Source organism: Gobius niger, assembly GCF_951799975.1.
Source record: "Gobius niger genome assembly, chromosome: 11".
Classification (NCBI taxonomy): Eukaryota; Metazoa; Chordata; class Actinopteri; order Gobiiformes; family Gobiidae; genus Gobius; species Gobius niger.
This window is the reverse complement of record NC_136862.1, coordinates 22,237,023-22,259,583: the sequence shown is the minus strand read 5'-3', so window position 1 is coordinate 22,259,583 and position 22,561 is coordinate 22,237,023. Positions and strand designations below refer to the sequence as shown.

Genomic DNA, 22,561 nt, shown 5'->3' with positions numbered 1-22,561 from the left:
ACAGTAGACTATGTTGCATGCACAGTGTTTTAAAACGGCTCAAAAATAAAGGCAAGCTGAGATACCATGAACCGTCATAATGTTTAGGTTTATTGCCAATTGGTTGTAGTCATATAACCATCTCAAAGCATGGGGCTCTGGGCGCTTTTTGATTCAACAGGCATAGCTGGTCATCTTTTTCCCACAAGAGGGCGCAGTGCACATCGTCAGCAGCAGAATACAGTAATGGAAAGAACTGAAACATATATTACTGACGTTTAGACTCTTTAATTTTCTTTTAACAATGTACATTATTTTCTTTAAGAGTCACTTCCTGGTAAACAACTTTGTTCACTGCATCTGACATCAAAATAATTTATTAAGAAAATAAACATCTTCAAAAATATACAGTCGTTATGCTTCATGAACACTGATCTGCTGCTGCGCTAGTGAAGATTTGACACATTCACATTCAAGTTTGACCGGTACAAATTACAAACATGGAAATTCAAAGACAAAATTAGACTATTTTAATACTGTTGGTGGAAGAACATAATCCTCCTTGTTTTTTATTTTTTATTTAAGTCTTTTCTTCTCGTGCAGCTCTTTTATGAGGCTAATGTGTGGGTCTGGTGTGAGACAGGTTGTAGAAGGGCAGAAGTGGCTCATGTCGACTGTAGTCGGGCGGATTGCCATGCGGGTCATAGCCGAGGCGCGAGAGCATGGGTGCAATATCTGCCATATCATTCAGGACGTCCGACGGGATGTTACCCACCCACTTCGAGAGAGCCTCCGTGTTCACCGGCTTCACCACCTGGTCCGTCGAACGCTCCACTCTGAAACAGGCCAAGCAAAGTTTGAGTGCATCTAACAAACGAGGATTAAGAATCAAAAGGGGGCAAGTGACATTATGGGCAATATTAGAATATCAAATGAAAGCTTATAATGAGCTCTACCCACGTCAAAATACACCAACAAATATTTGTAGATTTAGTTTAACAGTAGTTGAAGTCCAGAGAAACTACTCTGTTAAAAAGCACTACACCATAGGCAAGTTTATTAACAGACAAAATGTGTACAATTATGATTTTAAGCTGTGGACGTGGAATAGTTAGCACAGTACCTTGATTTTTCTCTATTCAAATCTTTCTCGAGTTTTGAGTTTGATCCAGTACACAAATATGGTTTAAAATGTTTGTATTGTAACAAGTCAAAATGATGTGACTTTACAGTATTTTCTTAAGTAGCCTTGTTTTGCACATTATTAATAGTTAAGTATTATTGTCAAGTTTGAGTAATTTGAGCAGGTGGGGAAAAAACACATTTAGAGCAAAATGCTTTGAACCAGTAGTTTCTGTTAGAGTCCTAATATTCATTGTAAGTGCTGTTGGCCTATGCCTCCACATTCAAATCCATGATATTAAATGTGGCCTAAATCCTCCAAATACTTCATGTGCCAGGTTTTTTATGGCTCAGATCCCAGTAAATCCCTGGAGATTAGATCTGTATAGTGTAGTGATAGTAGCCTATATTTATTATAATGTTATATATACATACTTAGCACTGCTTGATTTGCTGGCAGTAATACACTTTTTTCTGGCTTCTTAAAAGGAAACTCAAAAATGTTGTACATTAACAGTAAAGACATGTTTTTAGGGTCATGGCACTACTCATTTATTTACTGTATTAGTGTTGTACAATATGTAAAAGTACAGGTTTTGTAAGGATATTGTACTGGAGTGGTGAATTGCTGTATATTTGCTCAAAATTCTCCACACAACATTGTTCTGTTCTGAAGGGCAATACTGCTGTTACATTTTAGATGTGCTGCTCTGTACTGCACTGTGACCTGTGTAAATACAGTGTTGCTTTTAGATGAATCAATAGTGTCACATCATCTGTGTCGGGAAGTCGCTGTGTCAAGGGTCACAGTGTAACAGTTTAACAGAGATAGAACAAAAAACCAAAGCCATAGTGTAGCTTAATACTGCAACATTAACTGCAATTGACATGACATGAAACTTTGAAACCCACTTCAGATCAGTACTTACTTAAGTATTTTATTTAGGCCGCTATGTTGACCTTTATTTAACCAGGAAAGTCCCACTGAGATTAGGAGTCTCATTTCCAGGGGAGTCCTGGCCCCAGAAGGGAACCTATTGTACATATTTTTAGTGGTAGGCGAAACCGGAGTACCCGGAGGAAATCTGCGCAGACATGTGGAGAATAAACTCCACATAGCTTTCTATGTGGAGTTTGTTTGCCTGGGACCTTCTTGCTGTGAGGTACAAGCACCAACTACTGTGCCACCACGTCGTCTACGGACCATTAATTCAGGTAATATTATAGTCTTCTCACAAAAACAAAAAAACAACTCCATATTTCTCCAAATATGCTCAGCCCAAGTCACATATATACTGTAGGTCCTATTACTGTGTAAAAATAATCTACTCGTGTCAAACACAAGGCCCGCAGGCCCCGTGATTTACTTGTAGAGCATCATTTTATGAGAATGTAAAAAAAAAAGAAGTGAGTCTCTAGTCTCATTATAATGATTATTATGTAGCGCTTTAAGTGTAAGCTGTTATTATTCATTAGGCTACAGTCCTGTCAGGCTTTGGACCAAATCAGCACTACTTTAAAATCACAGCTCATCATTATCAATTTATTGATTTTGTTCCCTCAATAGTATTTTCCCGTCCACGTTATATGGGAGCTGCTATAAATTATTCAAGATACATCGAGATAATTATGTTGCCAATTCCTTCTACAATAACTTTGCAACATGAATGGCAATACACTTTTATATCTTTTGCCATTATTTCTGAGAAAGCTCTAGCAAAGTATCCATATAAAAAAAAGGATTAATTAACATGAATATTACACATTCATTTTGTCCAGAGTCATTGAAAAAGAAAACAAAAAGGAAAAGATTTTACAAAACGTGAGAGAAAAGTACATGCAAGCCATCGCTGTGTGGTTTATACATAAATAATTTCAAACAAGAGGAACAACCAATTAGGAATTTCTGGGGGCTGATACCGATATGAAGGGGTTGGAAATGTAAATGTCAGCTTATTGATTAGTGTATTTACTTATGTAAATATCAAATCACCAAAGTAGTCAGTGGGTTCTCAAGCTTTAACCAGACCAAAAGCAGACTCTGAAAAGGGGTTGAAATAGACCTAAACTTGAACTCATGAAAGAATTTGGAGCAAACCGGGTCAAGACCAAAGCCAGACCGGACTGTAATGCAATACTAAAGCAAAGAGGGAAATTGTATCCAATTCAAATACCAGAAATCTATAATCTCAGACGACCCTGAGTGACACCAGAGGAAGCCCAAGCGCCACCAAGCACTTCCTGAAGCAAGATTTTACTACAACTTACACTAAAGATAATGATTCAAAGTACGTGTCATAACAGCAGAAATATGGGAAACACCGGGTACTTGCATCACAGGACCGCCTGGATAGATCATAAATAAAGCTATGTGTCGATGCTTTTGCTGTTAGCCCAGTTTAGCCCTGAACAGGCATTGATCACTCACTTTGACAGAGACACTCCTCCAGCTTTTCCGATCAGCTCTTCATGGTGCAGCACAGAGGGGTCCCACTGGAGGTCCAGAAAGTGCAGCAGCCTCCTCATCTCGGGCTCGGGACGCTGCACCAGCTCCTCGTAACGGACCGGGAGGCAGCGCTCCTCTCCGGCCGTCAAGCACTGGTTGTACATGGTGTCCACCGCGCTGCTCCACTTGGTCAGGCAGTCTCTGTAACTGTTTAGGTCGAACCCAGAGATGGTGACCTGAAGGGAGGACAAAATGCAAAAGCCATCTTAACATTTTGTCAACATGACAAAAGACTAATGTATTAAAATTGTTGCCAAACACACTGGCTTAAATAGTGCATTTGTTCACTGGTTTTTACTTGTTGACACAGTCACACCAACGTACCTTTCGTGAAATCATGGAGTGGACAGCTGCTCTGCCGTCCCGAACCATGAGCACAAATTTGGCTTTTGGGAAGATATGGGACAAATAGGCCAGTGACTTTAGTGCAAATGGGTCCTTGTTACAGAGACGAAGGGCAGGCTCTCCGTGACCAACAATCACCTGTAACAGAAGTAAACAAGGTCTTCATCATTGGCCTGTTACGCAACAACATCGAGAGGGGAACGGACCTACATGTAAGACAGGTTAAAGTGATAGTTTAATAGTACTACTATAGTGGGGGCGGCACGGTAGCGCAGCGGTTAGTGCTTGTGCTTCACAGCTAGAAGGTCCAGGTTCGATTCCCACCAATGTGTGGAGTTTGCATGTTCTCCCCGTGTCTGCGTAGGTTTCCTCTACCACTAAAAACATGTACAATAGGCCAGGATGTATGAGAGTATGTTTGAGAGTGCGCATGGGGGACGACGGATGGAAATTAGCCTACGGCTACAATCCGGTGTGGCTTGTTCATTAACTTGCACTGTCCCTACCAAATAAACCATAAATAAATAAATAGTAGATTTGATTTTTAATCAATCACGGCAAATGCTAAATATTCTACCTTTTGATAACTCTAGTTGCATACTCTTTTCTGAACTGCCTTTAGTTTTGATTGTAGCATTGTTTCTATACATTTCACCAAGATCTACTATTGATAATGGGAGAGTTGGAAGCCTTCTCCAGCACATCCCAGAGATTCTCAATGGGAAGGTTTGGACACAGAGGTCATGTGTGAAAATGAGATCTTTCACAATTTGAGCCCGATGAATCCTGACATTGTCATTATGAATTATTATGAGTCATCACAGTTGAAAAAAAAGTTATTGACGGAAAACCCTGGTCATTCAGTGTATTCAAGTAAATGAATTTATGGATCTTTTTCGTAGGGCACATGAGCTGGAGTAATTATCCAATGGGAGGCTTTTGTCTGTTTTAGATAAAATCAGGGGCAGGCAGTGTAATGCACATTATAAATATGTATTTGAGCCAACAATCTCCATTCAGACACTTTGTAAAAATGATAATTTCTCTCCACTAATGCCCCTAAAGGCCCTCACCTCGAGCAGAAAGGCCCTCACAGCTGCGTCTAACACCTGGTCTGTGACTCCGGCCTCGTCCAGTCGGATCCGCTCTTTCACAGAGCGGCTCCAGGTCGCCCTCATGGACAGCAGTCGCGGGATCACCCTGGTCTCCTCCCCGCACCGGACCGCGTTATGGGCGTCGAGCATCACTCGCATCAGAGTGGTCCCACTGCGTGGAAACCCTCCGATGAAGATGAGGGGCGTGTCTTCGGGGAAGTGTTCGGATAACGTCAGGTTCTGATTGGCTGATTGGCTCAGGTGCATCTCCATCCACTTGTGTCGGTGGCTCTTAGGGGGGCAGTCCACGCCACTCATGCCCAGATACAGCAGCGAGGCAGAGCAGAAGAGCACGGAGCCCAGGAGCAGCGTGGATCGGCTGGTCCGCATGGTTCACAGGCCAAGGCAGGACGCACACATGTACGTCTACAAACAGGACACAGGGATGGATTTGGATTATATTCATTTAGAATAAAAGGTCTCAGTGATCAAAATAAATCACTTCAGTAACATACAAAATGAATGATATATTTTTGTGCAGTTTTTGTCTAAAGAAATGTATGTACACAGAAAAACAAAACATGAACATCACACTTACATAAAAGAATAAAAGTCATTCAAGATTACAGCACAGTGGTAACTTTAAGGGGAAATATGCTAATTAGCACTTATCAAGCTGTTAATAAAGTATAAAATGTCCGCTATTGCAAGGCTACACTGTCACTACCAACCAGTTGATCTATGGCACCTGAAGGGTAGAGGGGTGAGTCAGGACTCTCATGAGAGAAGCTGCAGTGAAGACAATTGTGGGTTTGTAGGTTTGCTTCAACAGAGGCTTTGTCCCATCAGCAGTGGGTCAGTCCCGGACTCCAGGGGCAACGAGATCTGGTGGGGACCAGAGCTTGTCTCTTCTTTTATTCATGGTTCCTAGAAAGACAAATCTTAATTGGTAAGTAGTTATTTGGATCATGAAAGCCCATTTAATATTTGCTTTAGCTTGTATGGCTTCCATAGCAAATCACCAGCCTCCCATTTAGTGGATTAAGCTAAATTCCCTTCCTGAAGAAACCCTTTAGCAAATATATCGTCGACTTACATGTGTGTTGATTTAGTTGACATTTTGCCCCCATCTTCAGAGGCTTTTAAGTAAACAAACCCATGACTGGAAAACACACAATTGTTCTTGAGCTTGTGTGTTTTCCCGTCTTATCAAGTGACTTACGAGCTAAAGAAGCCTGTTGTTGTTGGAAATTAAGTGTCTTGAGAACAAAGCAACAGGTTCTTTTTTATCCACTACCAAGTTAACTATGCTGCCTGCATCAGTTCAAACAGCCACCACATATTCTGCAACGAAAACAAGTTATAATTCTCATCCAAAGCCCGACTAAATGATAATCAATATGTTTAAACGGCTGAGCTATAATCTGCAAACAGGATACGACAGTGGCAGAGCCGTGTTGGCAATACAACCTTCAGTGAAACTACAAGCAGCTCCATCTGAAATCTTTTGCATGTGCATAATTTAGGGCTCAAATGTAAGAAACCAGTTCAGAGTTGAGGGAAACAAAGGCTTCACGGACAGGAAGTTGATCCTTAGCCACTAATTACAGATGTTTTTATTCTTCCTGACATTTTCTACCACACGGAGACAGAAGCGATTTGGGCTTGAGATCGCATTACCATTGACTAAGACAGCCAGACCACAAGTTCTCCATTCCACTTTTGCAAACACACACTGCACGCGACGCAAGTTCCTCTTCTTACAAAGACTACAAAACAAAAACAGAGTAAAGGGGGACAATACTCTGCCGATTGCTGCTAAATATCAGTAGAACTAATCAGGAGACAAAATCTTGAAACAAATGTCTTATTTGTTCTGATCTGAAATGTATGCATTCTTCATGGGTTTCAAAGTACAGTGGAGTGAATCAACTCATAACAACAGGACTACTGGAAATACAATTATCCTTTTAACCCTAAATGAAGCCATCATCTTGCAGAAACAGTATTTCTCCTACCTTAAAATATCCAAACATTTCAAACAGCACCATAAGTCTTAGCAGCTGCATAGATTTCACTCAAATAATCCTTCACTGGATTTTTGAGTCTTTCAGCGTTTCCATGGTTTTGGTCATGTTTAGAGTTCATAGAAGAGCAGGCCTAACATCTGGATGCCACGTGGGTCCTATATAGTTACTGCTGTATTTAGTGCCTGCTTGATGTTAAGAAGACCAAACGTAAATACACAGAAATTAGGACATCGGGGTCTGTCCCGAATGCCCCCCCGTCCGTCCTAAGCCGGGATAAGGCGAGTGAAAAGGTACGATTCCATACAGAGATTAAGCCACTTGGAGCAGCATAGAAGTGGGGCAGTGGTTTAATAACATGGCATGCATCCAGAGTAGGCTTATGTGGCTTTGCAAAAGACTTGATTTCTGATATTTCAACACTAAGGAGACTTCCCTATAACAGCATTTCTTCTACATTAACATTTTATTAAATGCATCATATCAAACAAAAACATGATCTCTAGTTTATAGCTATGTTCAGATGTCATTTTCTATGTTCAGATGTCATTTTCTCAGCTAAAATCTATCTATCTATTATTTAAAGATTGACAATTCTACATTGGGAATGTCTACTCTTGAGCTTAGTATGAAATGTTGCAGGACTATCACTTCAATGACCAGCACTGATGATAAATCTGGGATTGACCTTGAAAAGAGAGTAGTGTTTGTCCAGCAGGAGACATCAACAAATATAGTGAAAGATAAGTGGAGCACGGCCCTATCACAATGAGAGCAGTATGTGGACTTTGGAGATGTCTAACCAACAGTACGTGCACATCTGATCTCAAGCCATCACACAGGAGAACGGATATGGATTTGTTTGTAGAAGTAGTTTCATCAATGTAACAAATAATAACCACAATGACAATTCCATGAGCTTTTCTCATTTACTGTTTTCATTTGCCTCAATAGGTCCATTACGTCGCTTAACCAATTTAAATGCTGGTCCATAAACTATCCACATCAAAGTACCACAACCTCACATACCACCTGGCAACATCAAGACCACGTCAGGACTAAACTGGGTCTATCATCTGTCTAAATTATGTATAAATTATTCCAAAATAAGTCCATACTTTCCTTTCGCTAAACCATGAACAAACACAAGAATAAATTAAATCAATTCTGATTAAAATGAAAACAGTTTACTATGGTGACAGTGCTACCCGTTTGAGAACCACTGATATTCTTGTTGCAGAAAGGTGGATGTGTTTGCAGCCATAGCCAAAGCCTATTCATTGTTTACTGAGGACGATGCCCCAATTTAATCAGCATTAAAATAGTTACCAAACTACTGTAGCCGATTGCCTGGTTATTGCAGCGTTCAGAATTTGACCTCCTCCCAGATGACAAAATAGAAATAACCTTTGAACATGGATTATAAGTAGCAGCTTATTTGCCTAATGGCTACAGTGTTTCCGCATTTGCGCTACAACCTGGCGTAAAACCACCAGATGCACAACAGCACAACAGTCAGCGTGTGGAGCGCGTGAACGGGGGGAAAACCCTGAGTCTGCGTCTGGGAGGTGCAGGCCCAGAGGCTATGCACATCTGGACCGTCGGTGGTGACTGACCCGGAGGAGCCACAAGCAGCGCCACCAGGTGAACGACCCGCAATAAATCAATGACAGACCAGCGACCACCTTCCGCCGCCACCAGCGCGACATCGAAGGCAATCGGTGCGTTAATTCAACCTGACCCGTTTTCTCTTCACACTGCGTAAAGACGTCGTGGCAAAAACAAATCTGCGGTCACTCACCCAGGTCTGCAAAACTGTAGAAAAATCCACAAGCAAAACACAATCACCTTCTTGGTCCGATAGACGCATCTAGCAGCGTTTTTCAGTCACAAGGCGCATCTGCGTTGCCTCGCCAAATACCCCAAAACCCCTCCGCCGTCTCCCTCTACCCGCTGCGCACGCTAAAACTGCACATTTGCGTAACGCTCTCGCACTGCAACTTTGTACCGTGAGAACGAAGTGAGCCACCTTTATCTTTGAAGGGGAAAAATACACGAGCAAAAAGCAGGGGATTAAGCAGAGAGCTGATTGGCTGAGTCCTGCCCCACACATCTGCATGGAAGACGCTGATTTGTCGAGGGGCGTCAAAGGGGCGATTCCACCGCAGTGTCGGGCCAAATGATTTTCATATAAGCGCAGAAGGCTGAAATTACTTTACCCATCGATTGGTGTGCTCTTAGTAAAAGCCCACATGGGAGATTTAATCAGCGTGTGTGGTTTAAAGGGGATGTTACAGACGCTTCATTTAATTTAGGACTGTTTCTCCCCCCTCCAGCAAACCTTAACTGGCAACTCCTTTGGGGTGTGTGATTTATAAAAATGTGGTTTGTCTGGTGATAGATAGATAAATTATGTAATAAACAATGAAATGCGAGGCTTGTTCAGTCATAACAAAGACATCGTAAATCCTACCTCAATAAAGAAATATAGCGCATGACTAACCTAAAACAAACAAAACAAAAACACCAAGTCATCTCGCACACAAGAATTAGTATGAACTTTACTATACAGTTTAATGTTCTTACATACGGCCAACGAAACACAGTATGACTTTGGCAGAGGGCTATGTAAAAACAGGAAGCCACTGGCACAGTACACAGGTCTTTTGAGAACTTCCTTCCTCAGCCTTTTGACAAACAATAAATCCTAATCAAATATGCTAAAGGTGTTTTTTATGGAATGCTGCATGTCTTCACAAAATCACTCAGTGTTTATAATAATAGAAAAACATTCAGACAAATGCGTTTTTAGTCCTCCACACAAACCACTAACAATTCTGCTACACCTTCATTCGAGTAAGATTATCTCTACAATAGACATCCGCAGACTTGGCTGCGTTTGGTGATTCATTTGCAGACTTACGTAACACTGTGCTCGTATTCTAGCTCTCTTGTCCAAATTGGGAGTGTGTTGGCAAAAACAAAATGCACTTAAGAATTAAAATTACATTAAGGCACCCCAATGAGTGAATTACGATATGTTACAAAATAAATAGAAATGCCACTTGTTGAAAAGTAAGTTTTGTTGAAAAGAGTCTTGCCAAATGTCCACTTAAATGGTGTTTAAGTGGTGGTTTGTCATTAATTTTCAGCAGCTTCCTCCATCTCTGCATCAGCTGTGGTTTTGTTTTCTTGTTCTGGATCTCCAGGAAGAATCTCTGCGACGGTCTGAATAAGCTCCTCGATCTGCTCCTCGGATAGACGCTCCTCACTCTCTTCAACCATCTGAACAAAGACAGGGAAATAACCAAATATAAACAAAAAATATTGATTTCTATTTCTTAAATCTATATTCAGATTCAGAAAACTTTATTAATCCCAGAGGGCAATTCATTTGTAGTAAACCTCAGAAAACTAAACAGACAAACACATCAGGAACAGCCACTGCCAACAATTCAGACAAGAGTAGAGCCTCAAGAAAACAATAGTCCATAACAATTAAAATAGAGCACATTTCAAAAGGTTTATGTTACTTAAAGCAGTACTAAGTAACGTGTTTACCATAACAAATCCTTTCCATAGTCTCTCTGGGAGTAATAAAAGTGTTAATGGGATTTTTGGGGGGTCTTTCATCTCCCCCTGGTGTCTCTGGCCAGAAAACCACAACTGCAGCTTTCCTGCCTCGGAGTCACCAATACACACTAATCGAACCACGAAGATGAAGCACTATTCAGGGTCATTTTCACAAAGATGCTACAAAACTCGCCTGAAGTTCATGAAATTGATACAAATGCTTTATAATTATTTACACAGGGTTTTTTTTCCCAAAAAATGTTTGAGCTTAGATATACTTATACATAAGGTCAAAACTAATTTTATTTCTAGAAAATCAGGTATAGTTCCTTTCATAAACACACTCCCTTCAGAACTGTTCAGTGACAGAGGGGACGAAAGAGTTGGGTTACGATTAGTTTTCCGAAAAGGAACATAAAAACGACCTCTAGAAGGCATGAGGGAAAACAGAACGTGAAGAAGCTGACCCAAGATACATTTAGCCTCCTTTGGTGCCTGCTCCCCCATAGAGACTGTAGGTGTCTTTGTTTAACTTCACAGACCCTACAACCAGCAAACACATGAAAAAGTTAAGAGGCTCTCTATGAAACAGCAGTAAACGTTGCAAAGCCTTTTTTTTTTTTTCCAGTTTCCTTAAAAGATAGGTTCTCTGCTGACCACGTTTAAACATGGAGTCTGTATGACTCTTAAAAATATCACAGATTATTTAGTTCTCCTTCTTTTACTCCATCTTATTATTGTCTGTTGACCCCAGATTTTGTTTCATGTTTGTCTTAATGAATATCACACTGCATTCATTTTGATTGATCCACAAAGAAAATTAATCGTGTGCATGAAATGAATCCTATAACGTTCACTGATACAACAGAGTTGTAAGGAGTCCAGAGAAGGAGCTCCTTTACCCCTCTGGCGTTCAGTGGACTGTGTGAGCAGGACTGTCTGTAATAGAGAACAGTTTGTCCAGGATCCTCCTGCGTCCTAATTTCTGGTGTGTGTTTCTCCAGTAATTATTTCTCCAAATAAATGCTACCGAAAGAAAATGGTCTCTATTTGTATAGCACTGTTCCACACACATTAACACAAAGCTCAAAGCTCTTTAAATCCCATTCACATTCTCATTCATACACCAGTGTACATAGACACTGGAGGAAAGGTGGGTAAAGTGTCTTGCCCAAGGACACAATGGCAGGGTGCACCTGGAGGCTTGGATTCGAAGCGCCAAACTCTTGGTTATAGGATGACCAGCTCTACTACCGGTGCTACGACAGCTCCCTAGCAACTCTTAATCTCTCTTAATGCAAATTATGGTCTGTAACTCAGACTGATTGCGTAAAAGCAGGTGACACCAACCCAGTGCCCTTTGGGGCTCCATCAGCAAAATAAAAGTCAAGCAGTTCACTTTCTTGCAAAAGCCGTTGTTTCTGTTTGTGACTCAATATTGGTTTAACAAATCCTGAAATTGTGATATTGTTAATACCATACAATTAAATAGTATATTTTCATAGCTGCCCTCAGCTATACTCCTGGAATTTTTTGTGTCAGTAGTTGTAGTAGTGAACCCTGCTCTGACCCCCTTCCGTGACGGGGTGAGGGGAGAAAGCCATGTGAGGGACATGGCTTTCCCCCCTCACCCCGGCACCTCACTCCTCCTCCACACGATGTCCTTATGATACGTTCAAAAAGAGAAGGGAAATATCAATAATAAGATATGTAACAAGTAATCATTGAGATTTATATTTATTTTCTAAACGACAACTTTCATTAACAAAATGCAGAGCTGTTATTTCCCACAATTCCTGAACACCTCATACGCTACCCCGGTGTGTGCTTTATAAAAAAAATAAAAAATAATAAAGACCTGGCAGCTCCCTGTAGATATTAGATTATTAAACAACATGGACATTTCATGAGGATTTGAGCTGCATCAGGACAGGTCGGTCAAATTGTCAGTTCACAATCGTTTTAAACCCTCTTGGTACCATGTTTTTGTATTTAATATGGTAAATGGTCTCAACTTTTCCACCTACACCAGGCACTCAAAGCGCTTTACAGCAAGGACCCATTCACGCTCTCACTCATACAACAATGTACGCTGACACTGGAGGCAAGGAGGGTGAAGGACACAACGACAGTGTTCTCCTTCAGGAGACGGGAATCGAACCCCCGACCTCCTGTTCGTGAGACCACCCACTGCGCCACTGTCGCCCACATATGCATTTTGAGTTTAGCAAAAAACATTGGTATAACAGCATGGCACATAAAAAAAACTCAGCATAACACATAAATATATCAACACTTACCAGCTGGATTTCCACTGCCGTTTGTGGACGATGGTTTAGCAGTTGTAGTTTTTCTGCCCTGAAAGAAAGAGAATAAACACAAAACTTCATATGGTTTACCTTTGTGAAGTCTAATCAATCAAATTATGATTTCAACTATGATTTATATCCAATAAAAAGAAAAGTGTAAAACTAATGTAAATCTGTCAAATGCACATTTACAAACATGAAAGTAAATGTAATTGGTGTATAAAACCAACCAACCCAGTAATTTACAGTAGACATACAACAAACTACAAACCTGTTGATGAAATGCATGCGATTCATGTATTCGTTTTGCACTGAAGATTTTAAAAGGTGAATGTACGTGCTGCTGGGCATTCAATGTGGACGATGGCATTTTGAAACATAGGAAGCTAATCTAATCTAATCTAATCTAATCGCATCGTCACATGTTTTTGCATCAACTCAAGGCAAAAGACGCATAGATGGGCATAACAAGTTCCCCACTCACTTTGTCAGTTTGTGAGGCATCATTGTTGTGAGAAACTCTTTCACAATCTCTGGACTTTGTCTGCTGCAGGGCGTCTTCGACAGGTATTTCAAGGTCTATGAAAAACCAAATAGTACCGGTATAAAGACAATTAAGTGTTTTTCAGTGGTTTGAAGAGCTCAGACCTCATACATGATGGTGTTGAGGTTCTGCTGTCCCGCACTGTGCTTGTTCTTTCCACTGTCCTTCCTTTGCTCCTTCAAGTCTGTCAGCAATCTGAAAATCTAAAGAACACAAGTAAATATATTAGGAAATGTTGATAGTATCACTTTTTTGGTTCGTTTTGTCAGACACTAAGGTTAGAGATGTTAAAGATCTTTTACCTTTACATGTTTCAGCCGCCATCTGCAGGCCGTCATCAGAAGTATCACCGGCGTGCGGTGACGTGTCACTTATCAGCTGTTCTTACTTCCGAGGCGTGACCAGTCTGACGGTCCCAACAGGTCCGACAGACTGGTCACGCCCCATGCCGCCCGGTGGATTCAGGGCGACAGGGGGCGTAATCATTGGAGGAGGGTGTCCCAGGTGTGGGACAGGAGAAACGCTCCTTCGTCAAGGTTGATGGTGTCGGTGCTCCGTTTCCTGATTTCTATGGCTTCTTTTATCCAGCGTTTGAATTTATTGGTTTCCGATCCAATGACCCGAGCCTCGTCCCAGTCCATGATGTGGTTGTTTCTTTTGCTGAGGGTGTCCCACACCTGGGACACCCTCCTCCAATGATTACGCCCCCTGTCGCCCTGAATCCACCGGGCGGCAGGGGGCGTGACCAGTCTGTCGGACCTGTTGGGACCGTCAGACTGGTCACGCCTCGGAAGTAAGAACAGCTGATAAGTGACACGTCACCGCACGCCGGTGATACTTCTGATGACGGCCTGCAGATGGCGGCTGAAACATGTAAAGATAAAAGATCTTTAACATCTCTAACCTTAGTGTCTGACAAAACGAACCAAAAAAGTGATACTAGAACACAAGTAGACACAATGAATGTTACGAAGTTTATAGGAAATGTTGATGAGAACACTGAAAAAAACATGCACCTACCTCATAGTTACTGAGCATAGCAGCATTGGCATTTTTTCTGAAAATGTAAAAAATAACATTAAATTAGTTTTATATAGCGCGTTTCAATAATCAATTGCATTATTCATTCACTCCATACTTGGTGGTGGTAAGCTACTCTTATAGCCGCAGCTGCCCTGTTGTGGTCGGAGGTTGGCCCCACCTACCACTCACTCACACGTACTACATTCACTCAGGCTTCATGCTGTTCCCAACGGTCTCCCATCCAAGTACCAACCAACCATAAAACCACAATGTTTTTGTGCATGTAAGAAAAAGAAAAGTAGTCCGTGTGGTTAATAAACATGACTTTTTGTTGTTGAAAAGTGCATTTGTTTTTGCCACCTCAGGGTGAGTTATAAACACAGCAGAAAACAGATATTGTTAACTTGTATTCACCTAATTATTTATTGAGCGATAGAAGATCTACTCTAAATGAGTTTTTTTAGGGGTGGTGGTCACCCCTTTTCCACTTTTGCACTGCTCAAAGCTTCACACGGGCGTGAAACGTGCATATAAACAATTTGCTAGAACAATTTGGACATGCGGGAGGGATTGTGAGTGCTAGAAACGAGTTTGGGCCAAAAAAAAAAAAGTCAAAGTTTGTGTGGGAAAAATCAGGTACCCCGGCTTCAACTGATGTAAACGTTGCAAAAAGAAATTTGCGTGTAATCTTTTACACTAAATGATGGCTAAGAAACTACTAATAGGCAGAAAACGTATAAATTATTGTAATAATAATAATAATAATAATAATAAAAGACATTCAAACAAAGGAACTCTTACATGGATTTCGTTACTAGATTCCATTGTTTTCCTCAATATCATTCTGTCTATAATGTGAACAATGTAAAGCGTGACAATGGACTTTTTGCCGAAGAGCGTAGGAGATCCATGGTGTATTATTTTGTTTAACACCGGAAACTGCCCCACCGGAAGTGCAAACACGAGGTACTTTTGAGTTACATTTACTCAGGGCTACTGTTACCATAGATATATATATAAAGGCCTTCATATATATCCATGACTCTTACTACATGACTTATTGGTTTGGTTTGAACACAGTACATAAATAAGAGTCAACCATCTTACTTATAAGCTAACCAACAGAGATCAGTTCGCAAATGCACCTTGTTGGAGGAACAAGAAAACATTAAGCAGTCTGTCACATTGTGTTGGCTGCTGAGTATTAGTAGACGAGGCTTCATCTAACCAGTGTCCAAATGCGTATGCCAGTATTTTCTGTTTTATACTCGCTCAAAAAGAAAAATGTGGTTCTTGTCACATCTCAATCATATATTGTATTTTTTTTCCACGAAATAACTAGTAGCCATATTTTGGTTACTTATGATTCACAAAGGCGCTGTATACAAGCTCATAACATTTATCAGACAAATGCATCAGCTAATTAACTTTTCTAATGAGAACTTTGAATGTTTAATATCACTTACACTTCCATAGCTAGGAGACTGCGGGTAGTGAAGGCTCCCAACACCACAGCATGCATTGGTCCCTCCAAAAATAAAGTCCGTGGAGAAAATGACAACACCAGAACCGTTCCACTGCCAGATTCAGTCATTCATTTATTATCACAATTAGAATTACAAGATAGTAAAAAACATGATACAAAAAACAGACATTCTCGAATGTAAAAACTGCACACAAAACCCTCATTGATTGCATTGCACATGAGAAATGTGTAAACAGGTTCACAAACAAGGGATTTCTCTCGGTGAAGACATGCAACATACGAGCGATCGCTGGTATTGTTTACTTCCGCAATTTTCGCCGGATGTTTTGGTGAATGGTCGGCAACAGCTGATGCATACAGGCCTCTAACTCGGTTTTATAAAATGATAGATCTGTTACAGCGCAAGAGAAGCAATACACTGTTTATGGACATTGTTTTTGCTGATTATAGGATTTTAATAAAATGTTTATCAAATATGAAAATGTAAAATGCCTACCACGGCCAACGGATGTGACGACATCGCGATCGCTCGTATTAAACATAAAAAGGGCATGCACAAAGATAATTAAATAAACATAAAAAGATGACAATTGTATTGTACATAAAATGTACAATACTAAATATACAAAATGTCTTAACTCTATTAAATGACCATTGGAACTGGAGGGTCAGTTTGACAGATGAACTCAAAAAACTTCTTCAAAGTGTAATCATTGTTCGAATTGCAGTTTGCACTTTTAAATGTTGTGTCATTTCTGCTGTCAACCAGTTTCTTTACATTACGTTTGATGAACTCGTGATGCCTATAAGGAAACTCCAGATATTTCTTTAATACATCCAGTCTTTGTCTGTGAACTAACTGGACAATGAGGTTTTCGAGAATGGAGGACAGAGGGTGACCATACTCAATGACACTCTGGATCTCTTCAGGTGAATGTTTGTAAGCATATCCACCTGAGTGCATTGCCACTACATTGCAGTTACTGTCAAAGACTGGGGAGCCTGAAGCGCCAAAGTAAAAGCAGGTATCGTAAGACAAATCTCGAGTGTTACTAACCTCTTTAGCCACACTATTAGCAAACTCTGAAGCGGCAAACTGAATAGTCTCACCTGACACGACTACTGAGACATTACTTTCACTGTTGTTCAGGTTTTCATTGAAGTGTCTTCTAATAATCTGTTCACAGTGATCAACAGGTATGACCCAGGTTAAATCTACGCTTTTCACACCACCACCTGGGTGTCCTATGATACAAATGCTGCCACTTTGACCTGTCAATGGACGAACCCCACAGTGTGGCAGTAGGCTGCCAGGAAGTAACTGTTGCTGACCTGCAGTCAGGCTCAACAAGGCCCAGTCACATTTTTGCCCTGACTCATCACTCCAGTTCTCAAAGGCAACTACCTCCTGCACTTGGTGTTCTTCACTGCAGGCTCCCACACTTTCAAAGGAGAAATCAACAGTTACAATTTCAAAAAGCTGGCAGCTGATCGAATCGAAAACATGTTCAATTACATGGTGGTTTGTGAGGACAAAGGCGTCAAACAGGAGGAAACCACTGCCCACTGCAATACCTTTGATTCTGACCTGACAGACTGAGCTCTTCAGTCTCATCAGCTCAGTCATTGCAGAGACTGGGAAAGAGCCCTGACTTCTGCCATGCGCCACACACAGGAGGTCACGCACACCAGAGGCCTGCCCAGTGCTGCTTGTAAACATTCTCTTAATAAAATCGCTCACCAGAGACAACAGGTGGGATCTAAATGATTTAGAACCAGGAATTTCATGCATCACCTGCTTATGTTTGAGATGGTTTTCTCTTTCATCGTTGTTTCCGTCATTGTCATTTTCATCTCGATCAGATGAGGCACTGTCCTCGGCCACAACAGATTCATCAAGACTACTTGGCTGACTCTCTGGAGGGGAGTTCTTGTTGAGCATAATAATCTCAAACGTTTTTCCACCAATATCATCCACGAGATTAGACAATTCTACATTGGTGTTTATTTCAGAGAGAGCGCAGGTTTTGTTAAAAACTGTTTCAAGAAAGCGGCCATCTCTTTTTAGAGCGTGCTTCACCTTTTCCCCTTTATAACCATAAACAGTGACTTCTTTATATGAGTTTAATAGTGGATTTCTTAAGATTCTTTTGATATTTTTACCACCTTTGGTGACTACATTAAACTCTATGACTTTATTCATTGACCTTGTAGGTGATTGCAGCGGAGCCATTGGCTGCCTCGGGTCTTTAGGCTTTACATATTTAACAATCAGTTTCTCCCCAGGTTGAATTAAACTGCAAGGAAAGTGAGGAGGGATTGGTCTATCATTTCTCACAACCACAAGTTCATTGAGTGGGTTCTTATCTTCCAGTTGCCTGAACAGTGAGCTCCTCCTCAGAGAGTTTTTCACTGTTCCTGATTTATTACAGGTTACAGTTGTGGATTTCTTTGACTTCAAGCGCCATTCAAACGAATGAGTCGAATGATAAATCAGAGCCTGCAAAACGTGGGTGATGTAAAGGATAGAAGAATATTAACAGTCTGAGACTTTAATAATGGCACAGACAGGCATTATTTTTGGTACATACCTTTTTCATATTTCTTCCATCTTTCTTTTTCGTCTTTTTCTTTACTTGTGCCTGGGCACCATGCTCTTTCTAAGAATGAAGCAGTGGTTAGTGCACAAACCATTTTCATGGCTGTATTTCTGAAAAGTAAACGAACAAACTTAACCCAGACCTTTACCTGCACCTGATCGGCCATTACAGGTTTCACTCGCATGTTGCTTTGTAGCTCAGGGACTCCTCTGGTTGTCTCGGACTGTATGTGCAAGCACAGATCAGTCTCACTGAAAAACATAAAAGTGCTTGCAGTTTACACTTTAAGTAGAAGAGCTTTGTTTTTGTTTTAGATAGCGCATTAAAAATCTCCTTCTTGATCAAATCGATTCAAGTTTAGTTCCATCAGAGGAATAACAAAAGGGTTAAAATGTTATTTGCTGCCTACAACATGCATTAAGGATCAGTCTTGGGGAGTAACTAAATACATGTATTTGGAATACTCATTTTAAGTAACTATATTCTGGAACAGTTACACTTTCCTTTGTATCTAAAATACAGTTATTTTCCTAAAATCAAAGGAATACATCACAGTACTCAATCATTAGATTTTAGCTTCGTATTGCACAACAACCTTTAATGATGACCTTCTTCTACTCCTATAATTAAATAAAGATTTTGAGTTCCTCATTATTGGTAGGGGATTGGCACTGGTGGCCAACGCAAATGTATTAAACAGACAACAATAATTCTATGGTCGGACAAAACATTGTTCACAAATAGAGCATTGCCTCTGTGAACAGATCTGCGCTGTAAAAGATCTGTGACTTAAATAAACAACTCTTCAAGCCTGGAAATAAACAATAAGGGCGATCCTCCCCGTTTATCAAGTGTAGCCTATATTTCTGTAATTACATGGCTTATTTGTACACGGATATAATGCAAATCAACGTAAAAGTATTCTAAGTATTCAGAATGGACCAAGTAAGTAAGTATTCTGTAACTAAATACAATCACAAACTGTTCTCAGCACTGATAACGACTGATAAAATGACAGAAACATGAAATTGTCATTGTCAATCAGAAAATAATATAATAATCAGAATATCATGAAAAAGTGCATTTACTTCTGTTATTCAACTTAAACTGTGAAACTAATATATGATAGACTCATTACATGCAAAGTGACATGTCATGCCTTTATTTGTTAAAAAGTCATAATTATCAAAACTATAACAAACAAAAGCTTGACATAAGTCACTTTGCATGTAATGAGTCTACATCATATATTAGTTTCACATTCTAAGTTGAATAACAGAAGTAAATGAACTATTTCATGATATTGTAATAATCGGACGAGCACCTGCATGTTGTCGGCCGGTGCAATGGCCGACACCATGGCCTTTATATACAGGATGGAGGAACCGCTATCCCACCTTTGGCATGTTCGCTGGCATGCACAGCGAACATGCCAAAATAAACGGCGCAAACTTCAAAGGGAACAATAATATGTTGAAAAAACTAATAACAAACAAAAACAGATTGAATTAAAAGCATACCTGGGTTTGTTTTCACTCTCCTGCTCTTTCCTCGTTTTGAGTTTAGCGCTGGAGTATTTTCTTCTTCTTAGGGATAATTCCGGCGGTTTGCCCCCAAATGTTAGGGCACTACCGCCACCTACTGTTCAAACGGTAAACTGACACTAACATCCCAGCCACAGTCTAACAGGCTGTAGCCCCAACAAGGGAAGGGAAAAAAAAATTAAAAAAAATAAGAATACCTAGATGTCCCTCTAAATCCTCCCAAATAGCCCCGTTTCATTAAGAAAAGCCACTACTGCCCTTACATGCTCCCTGCCACCCTTATCCAGCACACTCTTCATGTTAACCTCCCTAACTCCCAGCTCCTTAAGCCTCTGCTTCATAACTTCCCGACCCGCACTATACCCCCTACACTGCGAAAGAGCATGTGGACTCTTCCTCCTCCTGACACACCTCACACAGGCCTGTTGCATGCTTCCCTATGAGATGCAGTGTCTTGTTCAGAGCACTATGTCCAAGTCTGAGTCTAGTAATAACAGTTTCCTCTCTTTCTATGTCCCCTCTGCATTCTACTGCCTCTCACCTCTTCCTTTATAAGATACAAATGTCTTCCTGTGGTCCCTGCCTCCCACCGTCTTTGCCACTCCTGAGTTGCCTGTTTCCACACCACACTCTTCGCCTCGCCCCTTGCTACATTTCACTCCCATCTCTACACTTTGGCAGTAGGCACCCACAAGAACTGCACCGTATTCCCCTGCTGATGTATTCTAGTAACAGTCATGAGAATATTATACAGGATCTCCTGTCGATCATTAGAATGAATCGACTGAACGCTGGACAGGACTGAAGCTGCATCCGAACAAATCAAAACCTTGTTCCTTTTGGCCTGCTCCGCCCATCTGAATGCCACCAACATCGCACCCATCTCCACTGTATACACATCCAACCCGTCTGATGTTCACCTGTTAATACCTATATACGATTAACTGGAACCGCCACTCCGAAGCCTGTGACACCTGTATCTGGGTCCTTGGCTCCATCGGTAAAAATCTGAACATGGCCAAAATAACGTTGCTCCACATGATAGTTAAACGCTGCCACTAGATCAACTTTTCCTTTCTCCTTTTTCTTTAATTCCAACAGATACCAGTCTACACCTGGACATACTACCACGGGGATACCTCAGGGAATACTAAAGCTGCACTAATCTGGAGATCATAGGAGACACCATATTCCTGGGCCAACTGGTTCCCAATTCTCCCAAAATGATCTCTTTGGCGCATACCATGCTCCCAACACTGTCCAAGTGCTTGCTTGGTAGGATGAGACTCCCCATGACTTTTCAAATGCACCCGGTAATTCAACATGATTTGCTTCCTCCTCAAGTCCAGTGGCATTTCCCCCATTTCCACCTGTAATGCATTCACTGGTGATGTTTTAAAAGCTCCACAACACACTCTCAATGCTCGGGCCTGTATTACATCCAATCTTTTTAGCGAAGAAGAAGCTGCTGACCCAAATGCCACACACCCATAATCAAATACTGACTTTGTTAAAGCCTGATAGAGCCTTTTTAAAGCAGAGCAGCTAGCTCCCCATTCGCTCCCTGCCAAACATCTCATCACATTAACTTTTTTACATTTTTCTTCAACCTGTCAATATGAGCCTTCCAAGTTAAACATGAAAGTCCGAGTTAAACATGAAACAACTCCCAAAAACAACTCCCAAAAATGTAAATGAGCTTACTCTCTCAACTTCCTCTCCATACATCCTCAGCTTTAGGTCCTCCCTCACTCTCTTCCTACTAAAACTACTTCAGTCTGCTCCACTGAGAACCTGAACCCCCAATCAAAACCCCACTCAACCACTCCATTAATAGCACCCTGAACCTTGACCCCTAGATGCTCAATGTTTCTTCCCCTGCTCCACAATGCCCCATCTGCAAACAACGACCTGTCCAGTGCCCACACTCCCGGGCACTGCACCAAACACGTCATTAATCATGATAATAAAAAGCAAAGGGCTTATTACGCTGCCTTGAGGAGGTCCATTCTCCACTGTATCCACCTTATTCCGGAGCCTCGCGTGGGCGCCGCCTTGAATTGTGCCCGCCCCTTTTCTCCTATGCGTGAACATGGGGCTGGAGAAGTCCACATAAAATCAGTCACTACACGAAAACAAAGCCGTTTTCAGGCCGCGGTGAGAAACGCTGCAGTGTTGACATGTTGGTGCAAATGAACTTTGGCCATTTCACACAAATCAATCGACTAAACATCAGATTTGAGCGGAGAATATTTTCCCTCGTTCACCGTTAAAATGAACGGGCTTCGCGCTCGACCGGAAGTGTCTGGACAACGGAAGTGCCGAGACAACGGGGCGGGGCGGAAGATCTGGCCCCGCCCACTGTACACGAAGATGACTTTTATTTTTTATTTTTTTAAACCTTCAAGT

General features: G+C 41.1%; 3 protein-coding genes across 4 annotated transcripts; all 3 read right to left on the bottom strand.

The window, feature by feature from the left end:
* Positions 1-71: 71 nt before the first annotated feature.
* Positions 72-9,137, bottom strand: tpst1l (tyrosylprotein sulfotransferase 1, like). 2 transcript variants are annotated; one of them, XM_079565913.1, is made up of 6 exons: positions 8,875-9,137; positions 5,778-5,973; positions 5,026-5,472; positions 3,932-4,090; positions 3,530-3,783; positions 72-815 (listed from the first exon to the last, which is right to left on the bottom strand). In XM_079565913.1, exons 3-6 carry the CDS (start codon positions 5,434-5,436, stop codon positions 596-598), a joined length of 1,044 nt encoding a protein of 347 aa, XP_079422039.1. In that variant the 5' UTR covers positions 5,437-5,472; positions 5,778-5,973; positions 8,875-9,137; the 3' UTR covers positions 72-595. The 2 variants fall into 2 exon arrangements, with proteins under 2 accessions (XP_079422039.1, XP_079422040.1); XM_079565914.1 differs by having other exon boundaries at positions 8,922-9,137.
* A 508-nt stretch (positions 9,138-9,645) lies between these two features.
* crcp (calcitonin gene-related peptide-receptor component protein) lies at positions 9,646-14,620 on the bottom strand. Its single transcript, XM_079566217.1, has 5 exons — positions 14,520-14,620; positions 13,604-13,702; positions 13,440-13,534; positions 12,947-13,004; positions 9,646-10,358 (listed from the first exon to the last, which is right to left on the bottom strand). The coding sequence occupies exons 1-5, from the start codon at positions 14,535-14,537 to the stop codon at positions 10,215-10,217; spliced, it is 414 nt and encodes a 137-aa protein (XP_079422343.1). The 5' UTR covers positions 14,538-14,620; the 3' UTR covers positions 9,646-10,214.
* A 2,557-nt stretch (positions 14,621-17,177) lies between these two features.
* LOC306970783 (uncharacterized protein) lies at positions 17,178-18,360 on the bottom strand (the record flags this gene model as incomplete). Its single annotated transcript, XM_079566813.1, has 2 exons — positions 17,341-18,360; positions 17,178-17,185 (listed from the first exon to the last, which is right to left on the bottom strand). The coding sequence occupies exons 1-2, from the start codon at positions 18,239-18,241 to the stop codon at positions 17,178-17,180; spliced, it is 909 nt and encodes a 302-aa protein (XP_079422939.1). The 5' UTR covers positions 18,242-18,360.
* Positions 18,361-22,561: the final 4,201 nt, after the last annotated feature.

Bases quoted from the DNA above. Each gene is read 5' to 3' on its own strand.
- tpst1l (XM_079565913.1), bottom strand. From the start codon at position 5,436: ATGCGGACCAGCCGATCCACGCTGCTCCTGGGCTCCGTGCTCTTCTGC. The intron at 3,784-3,931 runs GTACGTTGGTGT...TCCTCCCTTCAG, and splicing joins ACTCCATGATTTCACGAAAG to GTCACCATCTCTGGGTTCGA. The intron at 816-3,529 runs GTGAGTGATCAA...GGCCTGTTTCAG, and splicing joins GGAGGAGTGTCTCTGTCAAA to AGTGGAGCGTTCGACGGACC.
- crcp (XM_079566217.1), bottom strand. The intron at 13,535-13,603 runs GTCTGAGCTCTT...GGTTTTTCATAG, and splicing joins TCAACACCATCATGTATGAG to ACCTTGAAATACCTGTCGAA. The intron at 10,359-12,946 runs GTAAGTGTTGAT...GTCTTTGTTCAG, and splicing joins CGGCAGTGGAAATCCAGCTG to ATGGTTGAAGAGAGTGAGGA.